The 22,744-nt window shown below is 38.7% G+C and overlaps 1 protein-coding gene across 1 annotated transcript in view; it reads left to right on the top strand.

The window, feature by feature from the left end:
- The window catches only part of snx19b (sorting nexin 19b), a 160,782-nt gene extending 142,004 nt beyond the window's left edge, over window positions 1–18,778 (top strand). The window contains exons 11-12 of the mRNA XM_072593220.1: window positions 15,128–15,252; window positions 15,704–18,778. Coding sequence (XP_072449321.1) covers window positions 15,128–15,251 — 124 coding nt within the window. The 3' untranslated portion in view covers window position 15,252; window positions 15,704–18,778. The remainder of the gene's footprint in view (window positions 1–15,127; window positions 15,253–15,703) is intronic.
- Window positions 18,779–22,744: the final 3,966 nt, after the last annotated feature.

Below are 22,744 nucleotides of genomic sequence, written 5' to 3'. Positions count from 1 at the left end.
CTACCAGCTCATGTTATCAACAGTGTGGGAGGAGTCTCTCAGAACTGGAAAATAAGAGCAAAAGCATTGCTTTCTAGCTCAGTCTTCGAAAGCTGTGGTGCAGAATGTGTTTTTTCAAATAACCTCGAGCTTAATCAGACATTTAAAAAAGGAATTGTCTCATACATGCCAACATTCCTAGAGTCGCTCGTAAATTTTCATTGAAAAAAAATTACATATAATCTGCACGTGTCTTTTATTTCTGGAAATTATGTGGATAGAACTTAAATATTTGATATGGTGAACATGTTTTCTAGCTTTAGTCATTTGTTTAACTGCAATAAAATTCTGGGTAATCCAAGATGGAGGACAGGAAAAATTTCTGGCTATAAGAGCTGCTCCTTTTTTTGAGGTATTTTAGGTGTTGGAGGTGATTTCCTTGAATTTCAGGAGCAGCAATTACTGTTTGATATGCTGTTGCATTGTTTTGGAACTTCGGAAAAAAAAGTCAAAACAACAGCAGTTTTAAAAGGGAGAAGAGCAGACAAAGAAAGCACATGGTGAGGACAGTGCAGGAGAGAGAGAAAGAATCTGCACAGTTACCACCTTTGCTGCTTGAATTTGTGTATAACTGGACATCGGAGTGCATCTGGAAAAATTAACAAACAGTGAAATTCACAACTAATCTTGGAGGAACTGTTGGACGAAGTTCACAGCACAGAATCAGATAAGTTAATTGTTGTTTTAAGTCTGTCCAAGAGAAAGGCTGCAGTAGTGAATATAGTGGATTCTTTCTTGATTATATGTTTTTGGAGATAAGTCTCTTGATTAAACTTAAAATATAAGCCATAGCTATTAATTTAACCTGGGGCAGTGTTTGTAGAGGAATAAGGCGGTGTTATTTTCTGGGTCAGTAGATTGTAAAGGAGCAAAAATGGTCTTTGCAGTGATATGTACTTCTTGTCAAATGTGGGAATTTAAAGAGAATTTAAGGGTTACTGCGGATTATATCTGCCATAAATGCTGTTGGATGCGAATCTTATCAGATCGAGTGGATCTTTTGGAGGGACAGATAGAAGCGATGAGGAATTTGCAACAGCAACAGTATGTGATGGATGGCAGTTATAGGAAGGGTGGAAAGTCTCAGATACAGTCACATAGATGGGTTAACTCCAGGAAGGGTGAGAGAGGTTGGCACCGAGGGCAGGAGTCTTTTGTGGCTGTACCCTTTTCAAACAGGTATGCTGTTTTGGAAAATGTAGGGGGCGATGGATTCTCAGGGGAACGTAGTGTGAACAGCCAAGTTTCTGGTATTGAGACTGACTGTAATGCAATGAGTGGTATGTCAGGTTCCAAGAGATCAATTGTGTTAGGGGATTCTGTAGTCCGAGGTACAGTCAGATGTTTCTGTGGCCAGCAGAGAAAAAGCAGAATGGTGTGTTGTTTCCCTGGTGGCAGGATCAAGCTTGTCTCAGAGAGGATGCAGAATGTTCCCATGGGGGAGAGGGGCCAGCAAGAGGTCATTATCCACATTGGAACCAATGACGTATGAAGGGAAAAGGTTGAGATTCTGAAGGGAGATTACAGAGAATTAGGCAGAAATTTAAAAAGGAGGTCCTCAAGAGTAGTAATATCTGGATTACTCCCAGTGCTACGAGCTAGTGAGGGCAGGAATAGGAGGAGAGAGCAGATGAATGCATGGCTGAGGAACAGGTGTATGGGAGAAGGATTCACATTTTTGGATCATTGGAATTTCTTTTAGGGTAGAAGTGACCTGTACAAGAAGGACGGATTGCACCTAAATTGGAAGGGGACTAATATCCGGGCAGGGAAATTTGCTAGAACTGCTTGGGAGGATTTAAACAAGTAAGGTGGGTGGTGGGACCCAGGGAGATAGTGAGGAAAGAGATCAATCTGAGGTGAGTACAGCTGAGAACAGAAGTGAATCAAACAGTCAGAGCAGGCAGGGACAAGGTAGGACTAATAAATTAAACTGCATTTATTTCAATGCAAGGGGCTGAACAGGGAAGGCAGATGAACTCAGAGCATGGTTAGGAACATGGGACTGGGATATCATAGCAATTACGGAAACGTGGCTCAGGGATGGGCAGGACTGGCAGCTTAATGTTCCAGGATACAAATGCTACAGGAAGAATAGAAAGGGAGGCAAGAGAGGAGGGGGTGTGGCATTTTTGATGAGGGATAGCATTCCAGCTGTGCTGAGGGAGGATATTCCTGGAAATACGTCCAGGGAAGTTATTTAGGTGGAACTGAGAAATAAGAAAGGGATGATCACCTTATTGGGATTGTATTATAGAACCCCCAATAGTCAGAGGGAAATTGAGAAACAAATTTGCAAGGAGATCTCAGCTCTCTGTAAGAATAATAGGGTAGTTCTGGTAGGGGATTTTAACTTTCCAAACATTGTCTGGGACTGCCATAGTGTTAAAGGTTGAGATGGAGAGGAATTTGTTAAGTGTGTACAAGAAAACTTTCTGATTCAGTATGTGGATGTACCTGCTTGGGAAGTTGCAAAATTAGACCTACTGTTGGGAAATAAGGCAGGGCAGGTGACTGAGGTGTCAGTGGGGGAGCACTTTGGGGCCAGCGACTATAATTCTATTTGTTTTAAAATAGTGATGGAAAAGGACAGATCAGATCGAAAAGTTAAAGTTCTAAATTGGAGAAAGTCCAAATTTGACGATATTAGGCAAGAACTTTCGAAAGCTGATTGGAGGTAGATGTTCGCAGGTAAAGGGACGGCTGAAAAATGGGAGGCCTTCAGAAATGAGATAACAAGAATCCAGAGAAAGTATATTTCTGTCAGGGTGAAAGGGAAGGCTGCTAGGTATAGGGAATGCTGGATGACTAAATAAATTGAGGGTTTGGTTAAGAAAAAGAAGGAAGCATATGTTGGGTCTAGACAGGATAGATCGAGTGAATCCGTGGAAGAGTAGAAAGTAGGAGTATACTTAAGAGGGAAATCAGGAGGGCGAAACGGGGACATGAGATAGCTTTGGTAAATAGGAATAAGGAGAGTCCAAAGGGTTTTTATAAATATATTAATCACAAAAGGGTAACTCGGGAGAGAATAGGGCCCCTCAAAGATCAGCAAGATGGCCTTTGTGTGGAGCCACAGAAAAGGGGGAGATACTAAATGAATATTTTGCATCAGTATTTACTGTGGAAAAGGATATGGAAGCTATGGACTGCAGGGAAATAGATGGTGACATTTTGTAAAATGTCCATATTACAGAGGAGGAAGTGCTGGATGTCTTGAAATGGTTAAAAGTGGATAAATCCCCTGATCAGTTGTACCCTTGAACTCTGGGAAGCTAGAGAAGTGATTGCTGGGCTTCTTGCTGAGATATTTGTATCATCGATAGTCACAGGTGAGGTGCCAGAAGACTGGAAGTTTGCAAACGTGTTGCCACTGTTTAAGAAGGGCGGTAAAGACAAGCCAGGGAACTATAGACCGGTGAGCCTGACATCATTGGTGGGCAAGTTGTTGGAGGGAATCCTGAGGGACAGGATGTACATGTATTTGGAAAGGCATGGACTGATTCGGGATAGTCAACATGGCTTTGTGCATGGGAAATCATGTCTCACAAACTTGATTGAGTTTTTTGAAGAAGTAACAAAGAAGATTGATGAGGACAGAGCAGTAGATGTGATCTGTGTGGATTTCAGTAAGGCGTTCGACAATGTTCCCCATGGGAGACTGTTGAGCAAGGTTAGATCTCATGGAAAACAGGGAGAACTAGCCATTTGCATACAGAACTGGCTCAAAGGTAGAAGATAGAGGGTGGTGGTGGAGGGTTGTTTTTCAGACTGGAGGCCTGCGACCAGTGGAGTGCCACAAGGATTGGTGCTGGGCCCTCTACTTTTTGTCATTTACATAAATGATTTGGATGCAAGCATAAGAGGTACAGTTAGAAAGTTGCAGATGACACCAAAATTGGAGGTGTAGTGGACAGCGAAGAGGGTTACCTCAGATTACAACAGGATCTGGACCAGATGGGCCAATTGGCTGAGAAGTGGCAGATGGAGTTTAATTTAGATAAATGCGAGGTGCTGCATTTTGGGAAAGCAAATCTTAGCAGGACTTGTACACTTAATGGTAAGGTCCTAAGGAGTGTTGCTGAACAAAGAGACCTTGGAGTGCAGGTTCATAGCTCCTTGAAAGTGGAGTCTCAGGTAGATAAGATAGTGACGAAGGCGTTTGGTATGCTTTCCTTTATTGGTCAGAGTATTGAGAACAGGAGTTGGGAGGTCATGTTGCGGCTGTATAGGACATTGGTTAGGCCCCTGTTGGAATATTGCGTGCAATTCTGGTCTCCTTCCTATCGGAAAGATGTTGTGAAACTTCAAAAAGGTTCAGAAAAGATTTACAAGGATGTTGCCAGGGTTGGAGGATTTCAGCTACAGGGAGAGGCTGAACAGGCTGGGGCTGTTTTCTCTGGAGCGTCGGAGGCTGAGGGGTGACCTTATGGAGGTTTACAAAATTATGAGGGACATGAATAGGGTAAATAAGCAAAGTCTTTTCCATGGGGTCAGGGAGTCCAGAACTAGATGGCATAGGTTTAGGGTGAGAGGGGAAAGATCTAAAAGAGACCTAAGGGGCAACTTTTTTACGCAGAGGGTGGTACGTGTATGGAATGAGCTGCCAGAGGAAGTAGTGGAGGCTGGTATAATTGTAACATTTAAGAGGCATTTGGATGGGTATATGAATAGGAAGGGTTTGGAGGGATATGGGCCAGGTGCTGGCAGGTGGGACTAGATTGGGTTGGGATATCTGGTCGGCATGGACGGGTTGGACCGAATGGTCTGTTTCCATGCTGTACATCTCTATGACTCTATAAATAGCATCAATCTAACCACATGTGAGATAATGTTCCCTGACATGGAATAAACTCACGTTTAGGGTCCTTTCAAATAAAATCAATAAAGAAATAGATCTAATCCATGTTATTCTGCCAAATCAGGTTGTAGTATTTCAAATGTTGACTGTGGTTCAGTTCCCTTTGTTTCCTCTTTATGTGTACCTAAAGTACATTAATTTTGCCAAGAATTAAAAGTTTTGTTGCCTTCATTGTTTATACCCCTTTTGTTAAATATGTTCAATTTGATTTGCATTTAACTTTAAAGAAAGCAGAAAAAGATGTCCAGGTTTCCAGTAGGGCACCAGTATATCCTGTGTGTTTACTTGATAAATGAAAGATATTCAGTGCTCTGCATCAGAAGTTAAAACAGCACATTTACCTCAAAGCAAACAATGTGGCCTTTGGTTCCTATGCCCCACATGTATTTAGTTCCAGTCTTCCTTGCTACTCTTCTAACAATGTAAACTTCAGTAGGGGATGCTTTTTAGCCTTCAGTTTGGATGAACAGGAATCAGTTTTTGTAAATTGCACATTCTGAGCAGACATATAAAATGGTGCAGAATGTACTAACTCGGAATTCGAGAACAACGTTGAATAATCATCAATACATAATTAATACCCAATACTTGTTGCAGTCTTAACCCAATAATTATTTATATGTTGAAAATAGATCTTTTATTATTTTTGTAAACTGTAACCTTGATTGTTCATTTTCTCTTAGATTTCTATTCTTTATCCTTTCTTAAAATTGTCTGTATTCATTTCACGTACTGATACTTTTTTATTTTGCCTTGCTTCTACTCTTTGGTGTACCTCTTATTTCCAGATTTGATATTTTGTCCTCACTATTTGGTTTAAAACCTTTTCTATTTCCCTTATTATCTGTTCACTAGGGAACACTGACCCCAGCATCAGGTTTAGGTGTAGACCTTTCCAATAGTACAGTGCCAAACTCCCCAGAACTACCCCAACTGGAACCCATTTCTACTGTCAGTCTTGAGCTGTCTGTTTATTTCTCTGATCTTATTTGCCCTATTCCAATTTACATATGGTAATTATGAGATTATCTTTGAGATTTTTCTTAATTTTATGTCTAACTCCTCATACTGCAGAGCCTCTTTCCCTGAACAGCCTTTGTTGCTGCTTCCTATATGAACCGTGATGTCAGGAACTTCCCACTTCAAGTTCCACTCCCCTAGTACCCAACAGGCAACATAGCCTTTTGGACTCTTGCTCGTTGCTGCAGAAAACAATGTATAATAAAATGTATAGGATCCTTCCCCCTCCCTGATGCATTGCTGTGTCTGTAGTTCAGCCTCCAGCTTGTAAGTTTTTGAGCCAAAGCCACTCGAGCTGCAAACACTTTCAGCAGATGTGTTTGCTGTAAACCACACTGGCTTCCACATGCTACACTGGTGACATATCATATCCCGTTAGTCTTAATAGGTTTTAATTAGCACCTCATTCTTCAATTCATATATTTTATTAGTGTGCCACCATTTGCTATACTGTTTTAAACCTGAGGAATTGAATAGACGTTAGCCAATTAGCAGATACTCAGCTTGCTTCTCCTCTGGTAGGAGAGTCCGAAACAATTAGTAGAGGGGGAGAAATTAAAACAAGCAAGGGAGGCCCAAGTTTATGTCCCACTTGCTGCAGAGGTGTGAAATAACATCTCTGAACAGGTTGATTAGAAAATATCTGTCACCGGCCAAACCCTGGATAAAATGTATAATTTAAACAGAAAATTCCAATTAAACAATAAATGTGGAGTACAAATAAAATTAGATATCTTGAAAGAGGTTAACAATTCCATGATTTGGTCAACTGCCAACACTCTATTGAAAGTCGCACTTACTACAGTAATTTTTCATATATTTTGGTATCTCAAAGAATGCAAAGGAGTTGATTAGTTCTTGTGTTCTATGGAAATTGTCTTTATAAATTAATAAGGTTGGTTACTCAACAATTTAAATATTACTGTTCTTGTTTTGATTTACTTCTAGATTTCTGACTGTGGAGCTTTTAAGATGGCCACCAGAATATGGGCAAGATGTGGGTAGTTGTACCAATTCCAGTTCTCAATTCCCCCTCCCCCTCCCTCAAATTAGCTTAGTGGAAATTGAATGCTAAATGAAGTTATATCTTTCCATAGCATAAAGTGCCTTCAAACTAAACATTGACACTAAGGAAACCTGCTAATTATATCTGCTAGAAAAGACAAATCTATCCAATTTTTGTGGCATAACACACAAGCATGCCTTTAGTTTATGTGCTTTTTAATGACGTTCATTGCATTTTTCTACATTATTATCATGGCTTCCCGAGTGACTGCATGCGTATATAGAATGTGCTGAAATGTAAAGTCATTTTAAACTTTTTGGATAGCGTCCACAAGTCTTGGAAAGAAAGTCTTCTGCCAATTAAATCTGTGCGTTGGACGTAATTTACAGTAAATATTTGGCATGATAGTCAAGATTTCATTATTTTACTTGTATTTTAATTGAAAATACTTTTCTTTGGACTGAAGCTAAATTTCAGTTGCATTCAAAGAACTGTCAAGATTTCACACACATCTCTCCTCTCAATCTAAGTGGATCATATGGTGCAAATCTGTTTTTTGTTTATAAACCTTAGAAGACTGTGGTAGTATTTGCTTATCACATCCAGAATAAATTGCAATCTTTTCTATTTTCTCTGAAATCTTGAAGTGCACACCTACTACGTTGATAATGCTGAATTATATTTTGTAGTTCAGTGCCTGAAGGACTTTTTTTGTTTCAATTTCTAGTAAAGTGTATTTCTCTTTACGTTCAAATAGAATACTGTCATTTTACTTCTGGATATCATATCAAAATGATTTGAAACAGGATTGTTGGATCCACTGAGGGCCTTAAGTATAAGTTGTTGATGTAGTATTCAACTAATCTTTGGACACTTCTGTAGTGAAATCTTGGTAAATGTTTGGTGTTAATTGTTAGATATAGAAACATTTGTGCACTTATCACACTGGAACCATTATTGCATTGTCCTATGTTCTTGGGTCTAAGACTTGTTAAGGAAATGATGTGGGACTTCACAGTAAGCCTAGGCAATCAATACTGACACGAATTACAAAATGCAGAAAAATACATCTTTGTCTCTAATACTGAAAATGACTTGAAACAAGTTCTTGTGGCAAACACCTTGATTAGTGTTGATAAAACTCTACAGAGATTTTGTACTTACAAATTGAAGTCCAGCTTCTGTGAGGTAAGACACGAGAATTCTCCCTTTGTTTTGGAAAGCATAGATGCCTGTCCCATGTACTTATTCTACACAAGGCACTGAAGACTGATTTTCATTACAAAATTTTAATAATGTTGACTGCTGTTGAAGCAAAGAAATCTGTTATGGTGGACAGCTTTTATCTAAATGATTTATATTAAACCTACAGTTTGGATTCTCTGGATGATGTGCTTAAGATCTTTATGCCCATTAGTTGCCAGTTACTGCCATATCTGTCTACATATGAACATAGCCTGCTCACTTCCTAAAATCTATTTGCCCCCTTGAATGGCAGAGCACATTCAATAGCTCATTGCTGATCTGATTATAATCTCCAACTTCATATTCCCATCTACTTGTACTAGCCTTTCATTCTCTTGCTTAACAAGAATCTACCCTTGCTTAAAAAGGTACAAAGACTGCTTCCATCACCTTTTGAGGAAGAGGGTTCCAAAGTCTCAGTGGGAGAAAAACAATTCTGCTAATGTCATGCTTAAATAGATGATTTTTCTTGAAAATAGTGACCTCCTAGTTGTCGATTCTCCCATAAAAGTACACAACCTTTCATTTTCTGACTCGTCAGGATCTTGTATGTTTAAATTCGGTCACCGCTTACTCGTAGAACACCTAGATCCCTCTACATCTCCGAGCCCTTCAATCTCCCACCATTTTGACAATATGCTTTTTTTAAATACTTCCTGCCCAAAAAGACAATTTCACATTTTCCCATATGATATTCCATTTGCCTGATCTTTGTCCACTCAATTAATCTATCTATATATTTTCGTAGCCTCCTTATTTCCTCTTCTCACCTTATTTTTCTACCTATCTTTGTGTCGTCAGTGAATTTTACAATCATACCTTCAGTTTCTTATCTGTGTACATTTGTGTAAATTGTAAAAAGTTGAGGCCAAAGCACTAATCTTACTCTTGATTATCAGCAAAGTAGTTAAAGGAATCATTGATAGTGCTATTAAGTGGTTCTTGCAAACAAATAACCTGCTCACTGATGCACATTGAGGATTCCACTAAAAAAAACTGGCTTCCTGATCTCATTAACAGCCTCGATTTAAACATGGATGAAAGAGCTGAACTCCAGAGGTGAAGTGAGAGTTACTGCCTTTGACATCAAGGAAGCGTTTGACTGATATATAGCAAAACAAAAGTCAATAGGAATCTGAGGGAAAACTGTCTACTGGTTAGGTCAAACCTAGCACAAAGGAAGTCGGTCGTCTTAGCCTGGGACATCACTGTAGGACTTCTTCAGGATCCAAGGCCTAAATATTTTCAGCTGCTTCATCAGTGACCCTTACTCCATTATAATGTTAGAAGTGGGAATGATTGCACATGTTTCTCACCGTTTGCATCTCCTCAGATACTGAAGTAGCCTGTAACCATATGCAACTAGACCTGGACATCATCCAGGTGTGGGTTGGTAAATAGCAAGTGACATTTGTGTTGCACAAGCACTAGGTGATTGCCATCTCCAAAAAGAGAGAATCTAACTATGTTCCCTTGATGTACAATTCTATTTCTGTCGCTGAATCACCCACTGTCAATATCCTGGAGCTTACCATTGTTCAGAAACTGTACTGTATCCACATCGTCACAGTAATTATAAGAACTGCCAAATGCTAGAACCTGTGTCCAGTAACTTGCCGCTATCTCCGTACTGCCATCACCATCAACCAGGCACAGGTCAAGAGTTTATTTGAATACTGTCCATATACCTAGATGAGTATAGCTCTAACAACAGTCAAGAAGCTTGACACCATCCAAGACAAAGCAGCCTGCTTGATTGGCACCATAGCACCATCTTCAATATTTACTTCCTTCACCATCTATGCACAGGGGCAACAATGTGCACTACCTATAAGATGCAACACACTAACTCACTAAGGCTTCTCCGACAGCACCTTCTAAACCTGTGACTTCAAAAACCGAGAGCAATGGCTGGAGATACATGGGAACAATTCCACCTGCAAGTTCTCCTCCATGATGCACATGTCCTGACTTGGAACTATACTATTGATTCTTAAACGGCATTAGTCAAAATCCTGGAACTACCTAACTATCAGAATTTTGGTTACCCTGTATAACAAGCACTGCAACTTCTCAGGAAGGTAGCTCACCATCACCTTCTCCATGTCAGTTTAGTAATAGGCAATAAGTGTTGGTCTTGTCAGTGGTACCCATGTCCCATGGACAAATTCAAAAACGGCACAAATTATCCTCAGACTGCTCCAATGTACTGTCAACTTAATTGTGCCATTGATAAAGGCATATGAATTGATTAAAGAAAACCAAAGAATTACGGATGCTGGAAATCGGGAACAAAGACAGAAATTGTTGGAAAAACTTCACAGGTCTGGCAGCATCAGTGGAGAGAAAGCATAGAACTGTTTGAAGAAGGGTCAGTAGACAAAATTTCAATTTGGTTGTCTCTTCACAGGTGCTGCCAGGCCTGTTGGGTTTTTCCAGCAGTTCCTGTTTTTGTTGCATAAGAATAGATCTCTAGCCTACTCTTTCAGTTGCAGGTTGTGTGTAGGCAGGGATGAAGATTCCACTATTCTGTGGTAAGCACTATGGTCCATTTTGCTATCTGAATTTTAAGTAATCTTGATTATCTCAAGTGGTGCCTTGGAATAACAGATGTTCTGAAAAACATTGCAAATACTGATATCATCAAAGGTAATCTGTGTTAAGGAGGATGCTCCATGAGAGACAAATTAATTGCTAATCGATTGGAGGCAGTATGTTGGTAATTGTAGTTTAGTAGATGTTTACATTCCACATTGTCAGTTGTTTGAAATTACTAAGGCTTTGAAGCAGAAGCTTCCCATCAAGTTAACGCATCTTTTTGACCTGAATTTCCACATTGCCTCGAGGAAAAACGAAAATCCAGACTTGTCTCAAAGGAGTGGCAATTGGGATAACATTAGATAACTTGGGGTTGTAATGACCGTGATTATAACTTTTTCTGGATGTCTGAGTAACTCCTTTGGGAAGGGAAACATAAGATTAGTTGCATCCAATTTAGATTATCCAGACCAAAAGTAGTTTTAACAGAAGAGTTTGACATTTTAATGATAGTTAGCTGGATGGTGACAGTTCTGCAGAAAGTACAGACATTAGAGGCTCGTGTTTCTACAGCTTGTGTTTCAAGTTCTGTAGTTCCATTTTCATCAACATAGATCTTGGGATCAGCCTTTACCCAGGCATTATCTTATCACATTCAGTTCCATTTATTGGCTGCTCTTATCCTTCTGTGCAGAAATTCAACATTTAGATTCTGGAAAATTCTACTGTACAAAACAGGAGATAAAATTATATTTCAGAATTTAAGACTTATAAGAAAACATTTATTGAAAATACTTGGATAGTATAAGAACATTTTTTTTAATTTCTTCACTGCAACCGCTTAAGGAACCATCAGGATTTATAAGCCAGTCTACACTTGGGATTAAATGATGCCTAACTTTGACAGAACAAAACTGTCTTACATTAACCAATTTGCATATGCTAGTGTTTGCATGTCACTCCTCAAATATTATATACACAAGCTATTGTGTGAATGAATGAGTTCTTTGTTCTCAAATCACCAAAGGAGACAGACAATATATTCACTAGTTCACAGATCTTTCTTCACACCATGATCAGAATTGGCATTTAAACTTGAATGTCATATAAGCAATTATTTAGTAGAGAATGATATAATGAACAGAAATTGCAAAGGGAGTTCAGCGGCGCCATGCGAGTTCACAATTAACTGGCTTCCCATTTAATTGCATTAGATATATGATTTGTGGTTAGTTTATAATTTTACTGTTGGGTTGATGACAAGTTAACAGCAGTAAATATGTGTTCCAATGAAGTCTATCAACTGGTATTTAACAATTTTCCAGAATTTTCACAACCTTGTTCTCATAAGTTTGTGGCTGAGCTGGATGCTGAACTTCTTTCTGGGATAATGGTATTAATTTTTTTTTGGTTGCAAGAGCAATGACCCTGCCCTGTCCATGCCAGGCAAAATTCCTCTCTGATCCATTGCCTTAGGTAAATGCATTTTTTTCACTGGAATTTGTATCTGCATTAGCTGGAATAATTTTCTCTTCCCATACTTTAAGGAAAACGTACATCAAGAATTTATTTAACTTCTTTCTCTGTTGTTTGGAGGATAAAGGGTCATTATCCAGATATGCACTTCCTTTTTTTTAAAGATACGTACACTTCAACATTCAAGGATCCCTGTATGTAAAACTAGTTTAAGGTTGTGATACAACCTCCAGTAATAATAAACTATTACCAGAACTACTAGTATAAACATTATGACACAAGCTTCTTTTTTGTGGCTAAATACAACTCAATATGTCCCAAATTTTCAAAGGTAAGATTAGAATCCCTAAAGTATGGCAACAGGCCCTTCGGCCCAACAAGTCCACACCAACGCTCCGAAGAGTAACCCACCCACATCCATTCCCCCACCCTGTATTTACCCCTGACTAATGAACCTAACACTACGGGCAATTTAGCATGCCCAGTTCACCTAACCTGCACATCTTTGGACTGTGGGAGGAAACCGGAGTACCCGGAGGAAACCCACGCAGAGACTGGGAGAATGTGCAAACTCCACACAGACAGTTACCCAAGGCAGGAATTGAACCCGGGTCCCTGGCACTGTGAAGCAGCAGTGCTAACTGCTGAGCCATCGTGTCACCCCAAAATTTTATTGTCCAATCTAAGGGACACATGTTTGAAAAGTCAGCTGATCTTGGTGTCAATTATTGGTTTCCCATTTACTTGAGCTTACTAAAGCATTGGTATCCATTAATACATGGCTGTGATTTTCCTCCACTAAATTGTCAAATCTTCTTTCAGCAAAGGTCTTGCGCAATTTTAGATAACTTAGATTAGCGATTTTGAGAAGATTTGTAGCTCAGGTTGATAAGTATGTAAGTTAGCTCGCTGAGCTGGAAGGTTTGTTTTCAGACATTTTGTCACTATGCCTAGGTAACATCATCAGTGAGAGTCTCCAGTGAAGTCTCTCTGCTGGTGTGTCCTGCCATCTATTTATAGATCTTGGTTTCTTAAGGTGAATGATGTCATTTCTGGTTCGTGTTTTTTCAAGAGAAGGTAAATGGGATCTAAATTGATATGTTTATTGATGGAGTTCTGGTTAGAATGCCATGTCTTTAAGAATTCTCGTGTGTGTCTTTGTTTTTCCTGTCCTAGTATATGTGTGTTGGCCCAGTCAAAGTCTTTCTTTGTATGTCTGTATGACTGGGACAACGCACGCAATCTAAAACAGGCGAAACAAAGACACACACGAGAATTCTTAAATGTATGGCATTCTAACCAGATGTCTATCAAAAAACACATCAGTTTAGATCCCATCTACCTTCCCTTGAAAAAAACCAGAAATGGCATCACCCGCCTTAAGAAACCAAGACCTATAAATAGAGAGGCGGGACATACCAGCAGCACTTCACCGGAGACTTTCACTGATGACATTACCTAGTCATAGTGACAACACTTCTGAAAACAAACCTTCCAGCTCAGTGAGGTAATTTCATACTTCGTAATTTAGATTCCTTAACAAGTTCTGAAGCTGTCACCTTGGCATATGTCTAGAAATGGTAAGAAATGCATTGTCTAAAGAAGCCTTCATGATTCCATTGCATGAGCTCTTTAATTTCCCAGAATTCAGTCTATTAACTCAGTTTTCAGGGCAGAATTAGTCTGTGCTTAGGACATTTTTCTTACATGTTGCAGAATTCTTCTGGGGATTATATTAATTTAATAAGTTATTTTTCTCCTTTAGTTTTCCCAGCCGGATAAGTTTTGGGGAAATGTCACACTCTTCCTTAATCAAGTCCCTAAAAGGATGAAGTGAGTGGGTGAGATGGTGTTACTGGTCTTAATTGTGGCAAGTGTGTGTTAATTCACTTCAGACCCAAGTAAAAAATAATCAGAGTAATTTCTAAACAGTGAGAAACCAGGAACTGTGGAAAAATCCATGGAAAGCAATTCTGAAAAAAACTGAGCAATAAGAAAGGCCAATGGAATATTGATCTATAACTCAAGCAGGTTGTGGTACAACGGAAAGGAAGTTATATTTTATTTTTAGTCAGTTCTGGGCACTACCCCTCAGGAAGGATCTATCGCAGAATCATGTAAATGACGTGTAGGTTTAAAGGATTATATTAAGAAGTAGACTGCATAAACGTGGCTTACATTCTCAAGTGTAGAAGATAGAGAAGTGATCAAAGCAAGGTGTGTAAAATGATGAAAGAATTCAGTTGCAAAGATAGAGAAACTACCAACTCTGGAAGGTCAATTCAGAATGAAGCCTATTGTAAACTGCAAGTATGCAATTCAGTGTGAAATCAGGATGCAGTTCTTCAGACCAAGTTCAAATCTGAAGCTTTCTTTTCTGAAAGACTAAGTAGTATACCAATTGAAACTTACTCTTACATAATTCAAAGACATTTAATATAGGTATGATCAGGAGAGCAGATGGAGCTTATTAGGATGAGCTGCAGATCAATCACGAAATAACGGAAGACCACCGAAGCAGGCATGTATGCTGAGAAAAATAATTCTGCTTGAATTTTTCATCAACTGCATTTTTTCTCATTTCTTTTTGACTATCAGTTCTGAATACTTTTTATTATTGGTGAGTGATTCTAATTGGGAGTATTTCAACATTGCATTCTGTGGAGGATCAGAGAAACATTGTGGTCTAAGTGCAAACTTTCATGTTCATCAGGTATTGGTGATAGGGGCTTGTTTGCAAGATTGGCAACCTAATGTTATTTTTACTGGACAGTCATGTATTTGCCAGACCTGAATTCACATTACATGAGTCTCTGAGTCAACAGCTCTAAATTGTAACATTTACAATGATAACTCCTGTGAGAATGACTAATTTTCCTTTGCAATTTTTCTGCATTGTTGTAGTATCTGTCTTATCATGAACCCCCCCTTTTGTGTTTCAGACATCTGGTTTACTGCATCTGGGATCTGTTGCTGGAGTTCCTGGTCCCAGAAGCTTCCAGTGAGGAATTTCAAAAGTCTTTGCTTTCCTGTGCTTCTGGCAGTTCTGAGAAAGTACTGGGCTAAGGTGAGTGTCCTCTCACTGGAGTTTTCTTCTGTGGAATTAAAATAGAGATTCATCACACCTTCATAACAATCTAAGATGGAGTTTCTTCATTTCTCTATTAAGAGAAAGCATCCGTGAGATCTGACAAAACCACTTCTTGCTATTATAATAGTCTTGTGAATCAAAATGGATATGTAATGAATCCATTTATCTGTCCTGTCACTGAACATGGCAGTAGCTGCTTGAAAGAAGTCTGGTCTGACTTGTGATCTGAAATTTTCCCCATTGTTTAATGAACTCCCATGCAAACAGGCTTCCATTCTTCAAAGTCTTCTTGGGTAAAACTACTTCAGTTTTGAAGACTGCTAAGTGCTAAACATTAAATGGTCCTTTTTCTGGAATTGTTGAATTTTGTTAAATTGTTAATAGTTGTAAAGCAGCCTGAACAAATTTAGCCTTTTCTCTCAAACAGTTCAAGAAGTAATCACCATGAAGTGACTGAATACAAAGGAAATGTGTCACAAAAGCATCTCGTGGGCATAACTACCAGAGGTCAGATAAAACAAAGTGCAACAACATCTTTTTGCACGACAATGTGCAAGAAAACATCCCATCTGAATTTTGTGCGTTATCTTCAGATATATAATAAAATTACTGCTCATAATAATAGACTATTTATTGGAAGTCTGTAATGCATGATCAAACATCACCTCTCACTGCTTTGAGCTTTGTTAATCAGTTATGATCTGAATCTGTTAGCAGAAGGTGCACAGGTCATCTCAAGTGGAAACGAGGTGCTTTTGAACAGATGTACAAAGCAATTCAAAATGATTAGAATGTTGAATATTGCCATAAAATGAGGTACAGCTCTTCTGCAAGGGTGGGTTTTAAAAGGCTTTGGATTCATTCAATGTTTTAAAAAGTTTATGAGAAAGCATTCCACAACAAGCTTCTAAACCTTCCACCTCACAATTCAACCACATTTATACTGTTGCTGCTTTTGTTCTGGTTGAGCCAAAAAGCCCCATCTCCACAACTGCACTAATGAACAATATGTCTTCATCGACTCCTAAAATAAAGATGCAAGCACTGAATAGCACAATGTGAATTTATTGCTTAGTGCTTCGGAGTATCAAGACCTAGAAATTTGTCCAAATTGTTCCAGCTGTGACTGCATGAGAAATCCTCAGACATGCCATGGAAATTTTGCTTATGCCGTTAAACGGAGAGTATTTTCAGCAGAGTAACTGCATGGAACAGGAATAGGTCTGATTTTTCTGGCCAAGTAACTGAAGAACTAAAGCTACACTCTATCCTCATTATAACCTGGTGCCTGGGAACTGTGCATTTTGGTAATGAATTTGCTATAATATGGCCTTAAATGTAAGAGAAGGTATCAAAATTAAGTTCCAATTTATTTTCTCTGAGAGATGGTTGGAATGAAAGCTTTACTTACTGAAATCCTAATTAAATACTACATATTTTCTTCTCGAATTTGTTGAATCACATGAACATTTTGCACATTTCATGCTTAAATTTAGAAGCTGAAGTTTAGGTATGTGTTTATATTACTTAGGATAGAGCTTCTAAAGTATTGAGTATTTTGTTGTTGGTCACAATAGTAGTTTGGCTGCAGGCTTATCAGCCTTTTTAAGTAATTTATAAAGATGTGTTGCAGTTTTTCTCATAGTACGAAAATTGAGATTCTCAATAATAGCTGTTTGAAATTTGTTTCACGTGTGTGTGTATATGTAGAACAGGCTGGAAAAACTGGTTGATCTTGTCTCCCCTTTTCATTTCTTCATATGTCCATCTGCTGTAGCAGCAAAAATGAATGTAGTTATTTTATTAATTATTTATTTTAAAATGTGAATAAACTTGAGGTTGGAAGAAAGGCACCTTATTTAAAAAAGTATCCTGTACAGATTCCACATTAGATTTTAAAAGTTGCCTTTGTAGCCTAACAAACACTTACGCAAAATAGTGAATATCATCTAATCATAAATGAAATATTAATCCATAATCTCTTCTTTATTAATTATTCCCTTTATCAGCTATATTCTTGAAAGTAACTCTCTTCAACAGGTTCTGCATAAAGTCTGAAGGAACCTGTGTCGATAACAGCCAGTTTCAAATCTGCAGAAATGTGATCTCTAAGTTCTGGAAAATTCAAAGAATTTCTCGGCTCTTCCACATTAAAAGAAAAAGCCTTTTCTTCTTCCATACACATTATAACCCAGGGACACAAAACTGAGACTCTCTCACACTCAAAAATCCATGCTATTAAGAACAGCAAATAACAACTGACTCCATTTTCTAATATTCTCTCACCCGATGCTTTTCCTGTCCTAAATTCCGTCGTCTTCGGTCCATTCTTCTGCCCACACATTAGCCTCCGGAGTTGGAACATTGTTCTTAAAATGCTGCTTTCTGGTCTAAACTGATCCCTCAAGGAGCAATTTTTCTAGGCCTACAAGCCCAGAGGGTGGAAGTGGTTGTTTCACTTTGTGGATGTAGTGTACAAAGCTAATTTCAATGACAGCAAGTTTTATTTCTGTGATCAATGTGGCATTTTATGCTTAGTATGGGGGGAGAAAAGTCCACATACAATCCATGAGCATCACTTTGACCAAGTAATATGTTTAATTGCCGGCTGTTTCATTCTTCCAGCAGTTTATTCTGTGCAATGAATATTAAATTCCAAGGCAGAGCTGAGGCTTGAAACATTAAAGCCCACTGTGAAAGGTTTCAAAATGTTGCGTGTTTTTAGCTAAGAGAATAAGTTGAACAGAATTGTCTTCATGTTTAAGGAGGAGGAAATTCTTTTCGATATCATGTTTGATATAATACGATGATCTATATCTATATTGCTGTCGTGCATTGTAGTTGGTGAGAAGCAAAACTCCTTTACACTGCATCTGATTGACACTTTTCCAGTTGAGCATAAGAGAATGTCACACTGGCAGATATACACTGTGTTCTTGTAAACATTGGTGTTTCATCAAATTGACACATCAGTTCGATGCATCTGTTATCTGCCAGAATAATATTGGGTAACCATGGATCTGTTGTGTGTTTGTATAAATAGTGTATGTTTGACTGTAACTATTATTTGTTGTCCCAAACGTTTTAAGTGTTCACTGAGAGATCCCAGTTGTAAAACTCAATATTGCTGCTTCTAAGAATTGTGAACTTGCCAAACATAAAACATAGTCGTCATCTTAATGTTAAATTAACGGGGTCAGTTTTCACTGTTCCTGCTTGGAGAGGAACAGACAACAGCAGATTGGTTGCATAATTTACAACCTGCCCATTGAAGTCAATAGGAAGGAAAATGATGCAGAATGTAAAACAGGTGGTGAGCTTATTGCCACCCACTTCCCACTCAGTAAGAGCAGTTAAAATTGATCCCAATAATTCGGCTCAAAATCTCTTTAGAGTACTTCCATGATTTATAATGCCTAACTGTCTATAGAGGTATGTATGGAGAATTAGAATTTTGTAAAAAGATACTTTATTATGTATATTGTGCATTAAAATTCTATAGAATAAAAAATTCTCTGATCTTTGTTTCCTCAATATTTTGTAATCAAATCATTGTGAACACTATTACAAACAGTGGCCTCAAATTTTGTTCTTAAGATGAGGATGTAGAATTGGGAGAAAACTCAGCTCCCTAAACCATCATTTCGGAATGTCCACCTGCATTTTTGATTTTGTTAATGGGGTCTGGAAGGACAGGCTGATTTGGAGCTCAGGCCAAGTAACTAAGGAAAAACCAAAGAAGCTATCTGATTCCTGAGGCATGCTGGGTGGAAAGCCTGTCTGGAAGATTTAAGCACTCTCACCTCTCTTACTGTCATCCCCCTCACTCTGTATATCCCATTCATGCCAAACTATGTCCCTGTACCCACATCCCCTGGCCCTTCTTACCTCCATAACTATCTACCTATTTCCTATGGTCATTATATACCAGATGCAGTTTCGAGAGTGTGGTGCTGGAAAAACACAGCAGGTCAGGCAGCATCTTAGGAGCAGGAGAATCAACGTTTTGGACATAAGCCCTTCATCAGTAATGCAGTTTCTCCTGCTCCTTGGGTGCTGCCTGACCTGCTGTGCTTTTCCATCACCACACTCTTGACTCTGATTTCCAGCATCTGCAGTCCTTACTTTCTCCTATGCCAGATGCACCCAACCATCTCTTTTCTCGCCCTGTGCTAACATTTTATACCTCGCATTCATCCTCTCTTGCCCTTCCCTACACATGCCAACTCACATTATAAAGTATAGGAATTAAGAACAGCTTCTTCCCCATGTTATCAAACTTCTGAATGAGTCTCTCAAATTTTAAGTTTAAATGTTGATGTTGCTCTTTGTGCACCTTCTCTGCAGCCATGACATTGTCTTCTTTGCTCTTTATATTATCCTAATGCACTTTGTATGGTATGATCTGCCTGTACTGCACACAAAACAAAACTTTCCACTGTACTGATGTACAGCAACAATAATAAATCAAATCAGGAAGGAATCCCAGCACTATATAATCTTACTTGTTTTTTGATGACGCCACCATTGGGGGTAAAAAAAACCTCATTGACACAGAAATGATTGCACTCGCTGATACCAAGGAGCAAGCACATTAGCACTGATATCTCAAATACAGTTAACAACGTGTGATGAATAAATAATTTTAGTGAAAGTATATCAGCTAAGAGAAATAAAGTTAAAGTGGAACATTTAATTTTGAAAAATTAGGCTTAATATTTGCATGTATGCATGCTGTTGGCAATAATTGTTAATACCACACACTCAGTAACCATTATTGGAGAGTTGGTGTCAGCAAATTAATGATACAAAAAATAGCCACTGCATTGAAATTGTTTCAGCTGGTCCTTTATGTAACAGAAATCTCAAATGCTTAAAACCTTATTTCAACTAACATTTCCATTCACTGAACCGTTGGAGCTGTCCCAGTTTGTGAAATGAAAGTTGATGAAATCTGTCACTCATCACAAATCTGAGAATGGTTTTATTTGACCAGGCATACTAAAATATCTACTCTATATTTTAATTCTACTCGTCCCAATGAGATTATGCACTTTTTGCACATAAGCATGTCATTGTACAATCCCAAAGAGTGCCTTACCTCCACGAAGGTGTCCCAAACCCATATCCTAAAGGGAACCTTCTTTCTGATTACACTCTGCTAAGAAAATCACTCCAAGTCATAAAAATGCATTTGTACACTTCCAGGTATGACACTTGCTGACACTTCTTGACAGGATGAGATTTGTTGATGGACCTTAACAAATTGAAGAATTCCAAGAGCTTTATGCATATTTTATGCACAATCTTCATATTTCTCCTAAAAGGCCTGACTCCTCCTTCCCAAGGGATACTGGATACCCCCTCACTCCCAAGTTGTCCTGAGACCATATCCTCCTCTTCTTTAAATGGGTACTCTGGCTATCTGAAAGAAATAGACTGAGAACAGGTTCGGCCTTACCTCACCTAATCTCCACACAACAGACATGAAACACTTCAGATCTGACTTCAGTCAGTTAGTCACTTAGATAATCAGCTGTCACTAGGTACAGTGCATACCTGAACAACAGCCTGTCCCCAATCCCACGATGGGTCATGTGGCAGAGGGTTTAAGGTTACCACCATTTGACTGTTTTTGCTAAGGTGGTGATACTGTCTGTCCTAGGGCTATGAATGCATTTTACCTTTCTCATTTCTGTAATGTTTCAAGGCTTCTTCCAAGCAATAAATTTTGTTTAGGGCCAATAAACTCGTAATATAAGAATTATTCAAGAAATGGGATATTGCGCTATTTCTTTCATTCATGGATTATTTAAACAGATTCATAACTGAATAAAATAATTGCAAATTATCATTAAGAACATCAGAGGTTCTAGCTATTTTATAAATATTTTATCCCGATAAATACATGGATGAAAATGGAATAGATAGGCTTCAGATTGGTTCCACAGGTCGGCACAACATAATGTTTCTGTACTTTTATCCTGATATATAGCATAGCAATTTGCTAAGATGAAATGCAATATTATGTTACAATTTTACAGATGATGGAAAAGGAAATGTGAGAAAGCAACAATTGTATCTTAGTTTCAAGCACTCCAATTTAGTTTCTGGCAATATATTTTATGTCTGATTTTGGAAGTTCTAAAATAGCAACCAAAATTGTGTATTCAGCCTTCTGTCTTTAGGTGGACAGATGTTAAATTTCTAAACACTACACAACCCCATTAAGGCTAGCTGGTTACACATGGAAAAGTGTGGCATTGGAAAAATGCAGATCAGGCAGCATCCGAGGAGCAGGAAAATTAAAATTTGGGGTTTAAGTCCTTCATTAGGATTCCTGAAGAAGGGCTTATGCCCAAAACTAGGAGAAAGTGAGGACTGCAGATGCTGGGGATCAGAGCTTAAAAATGTGTTGCTGGAAAAGCGCAGCAGGTCAGGCAGCATCAAAGGAGAAGGAGAATCGACGTTTCAGGCATAAGCCCTTCAGGATTTCTAATGAAGGGCTTAAACCCAAAATGTTAATTTTCCTGCTTCTCGGATGCTGCCTGATCGAAGGGCTTATGCCCGAAACGTTGATTCTCCTTCTTCGATGCTGCCTGACCTGCTGCGCTTTTCCAGCAACACATTTTTAAGCTTATACCCAAAACATCAACCCTCCTGCTCCTCAGATGCTGCCTGACCTCATGTGCTTTTTCAATGCAACACTTTTCGAGTCTGATCTCCAGCATCTGCAGTCCTCCCTTTTTCTTGTAGCTGGGTTACATTGACCCTTACATAATAATGGGTTAGCCTCACCAATTTCCATTCTTGTTTCTTTGTCCAATCTTCAAGTTCTTTTCTGTTCTTTTTCCACAAATCATAAATGACAAGATCATTTCAACCTTAAAGCTACACCCTCATACCTATATGAATATTTAAGAGTTGATAAATTGCATATGTGGGTGGCACGGTGGCACAATGGTTAGCACTGCTGCCTCACAGTGCCAGAGACCTGGGTTCAGTTCCCATCTCAGTCAACTGTCTGTGTGGAGTTTGCACATTCTCCCCGTGTCTACATGGGTTTCCTCCAGGTGCTCTGGTTTCCTCCCATAGTCCAAATAAAAATGTGCAGGTTAGGCGAATTGGCCATGCTAAATTGTCTATAGTGTTAGGTGAAGGGGTAAATGTAGGGGAATGGGTCTAGGTGGGTTGCGCTTCAGTGGGTCGGTGTGGACTTGTTGGGCCGCAGGGTCTGTTTCCACACTGTAAGTAATCTAATCTAAAGGCATATCACAAATGGAACATGTATTGGTATGGATACAATTTTTTTTCTTATCAAGTGAAAATGAAAACCATTTCGTTGGTGGTGTGATGAACAAGATAAAAAAATCTCTTATAGTTGTTCGTATTGTTGGCTAAATTCCTAATGTTTAGCTGAATGTTTGGCATTGTAATGAAGCTATTTTATAGCTAGGGTCTATACTTC

Source organism: Chiloscyllium punctatum, chromosome 23 (genome assembly GCF_047496795.1).
Source record: "Chiloscyllium punctatum isolate Juve2018m chromosome 23, sChiPun1.3, whole genome shotgun sequence".
NCBI lineage: Eukaryota > Metazoa > Chordata > Chondrichthyes > Orectolobiformes > Hemiscylliidae > Chiloscyllium > Chiloscyllium punctatum.
The sequence above is the reverse complement of the archived record's forward strand: the minus strand, read 5'-3'. Positions and strand labels throughout refer to the sequence as shown.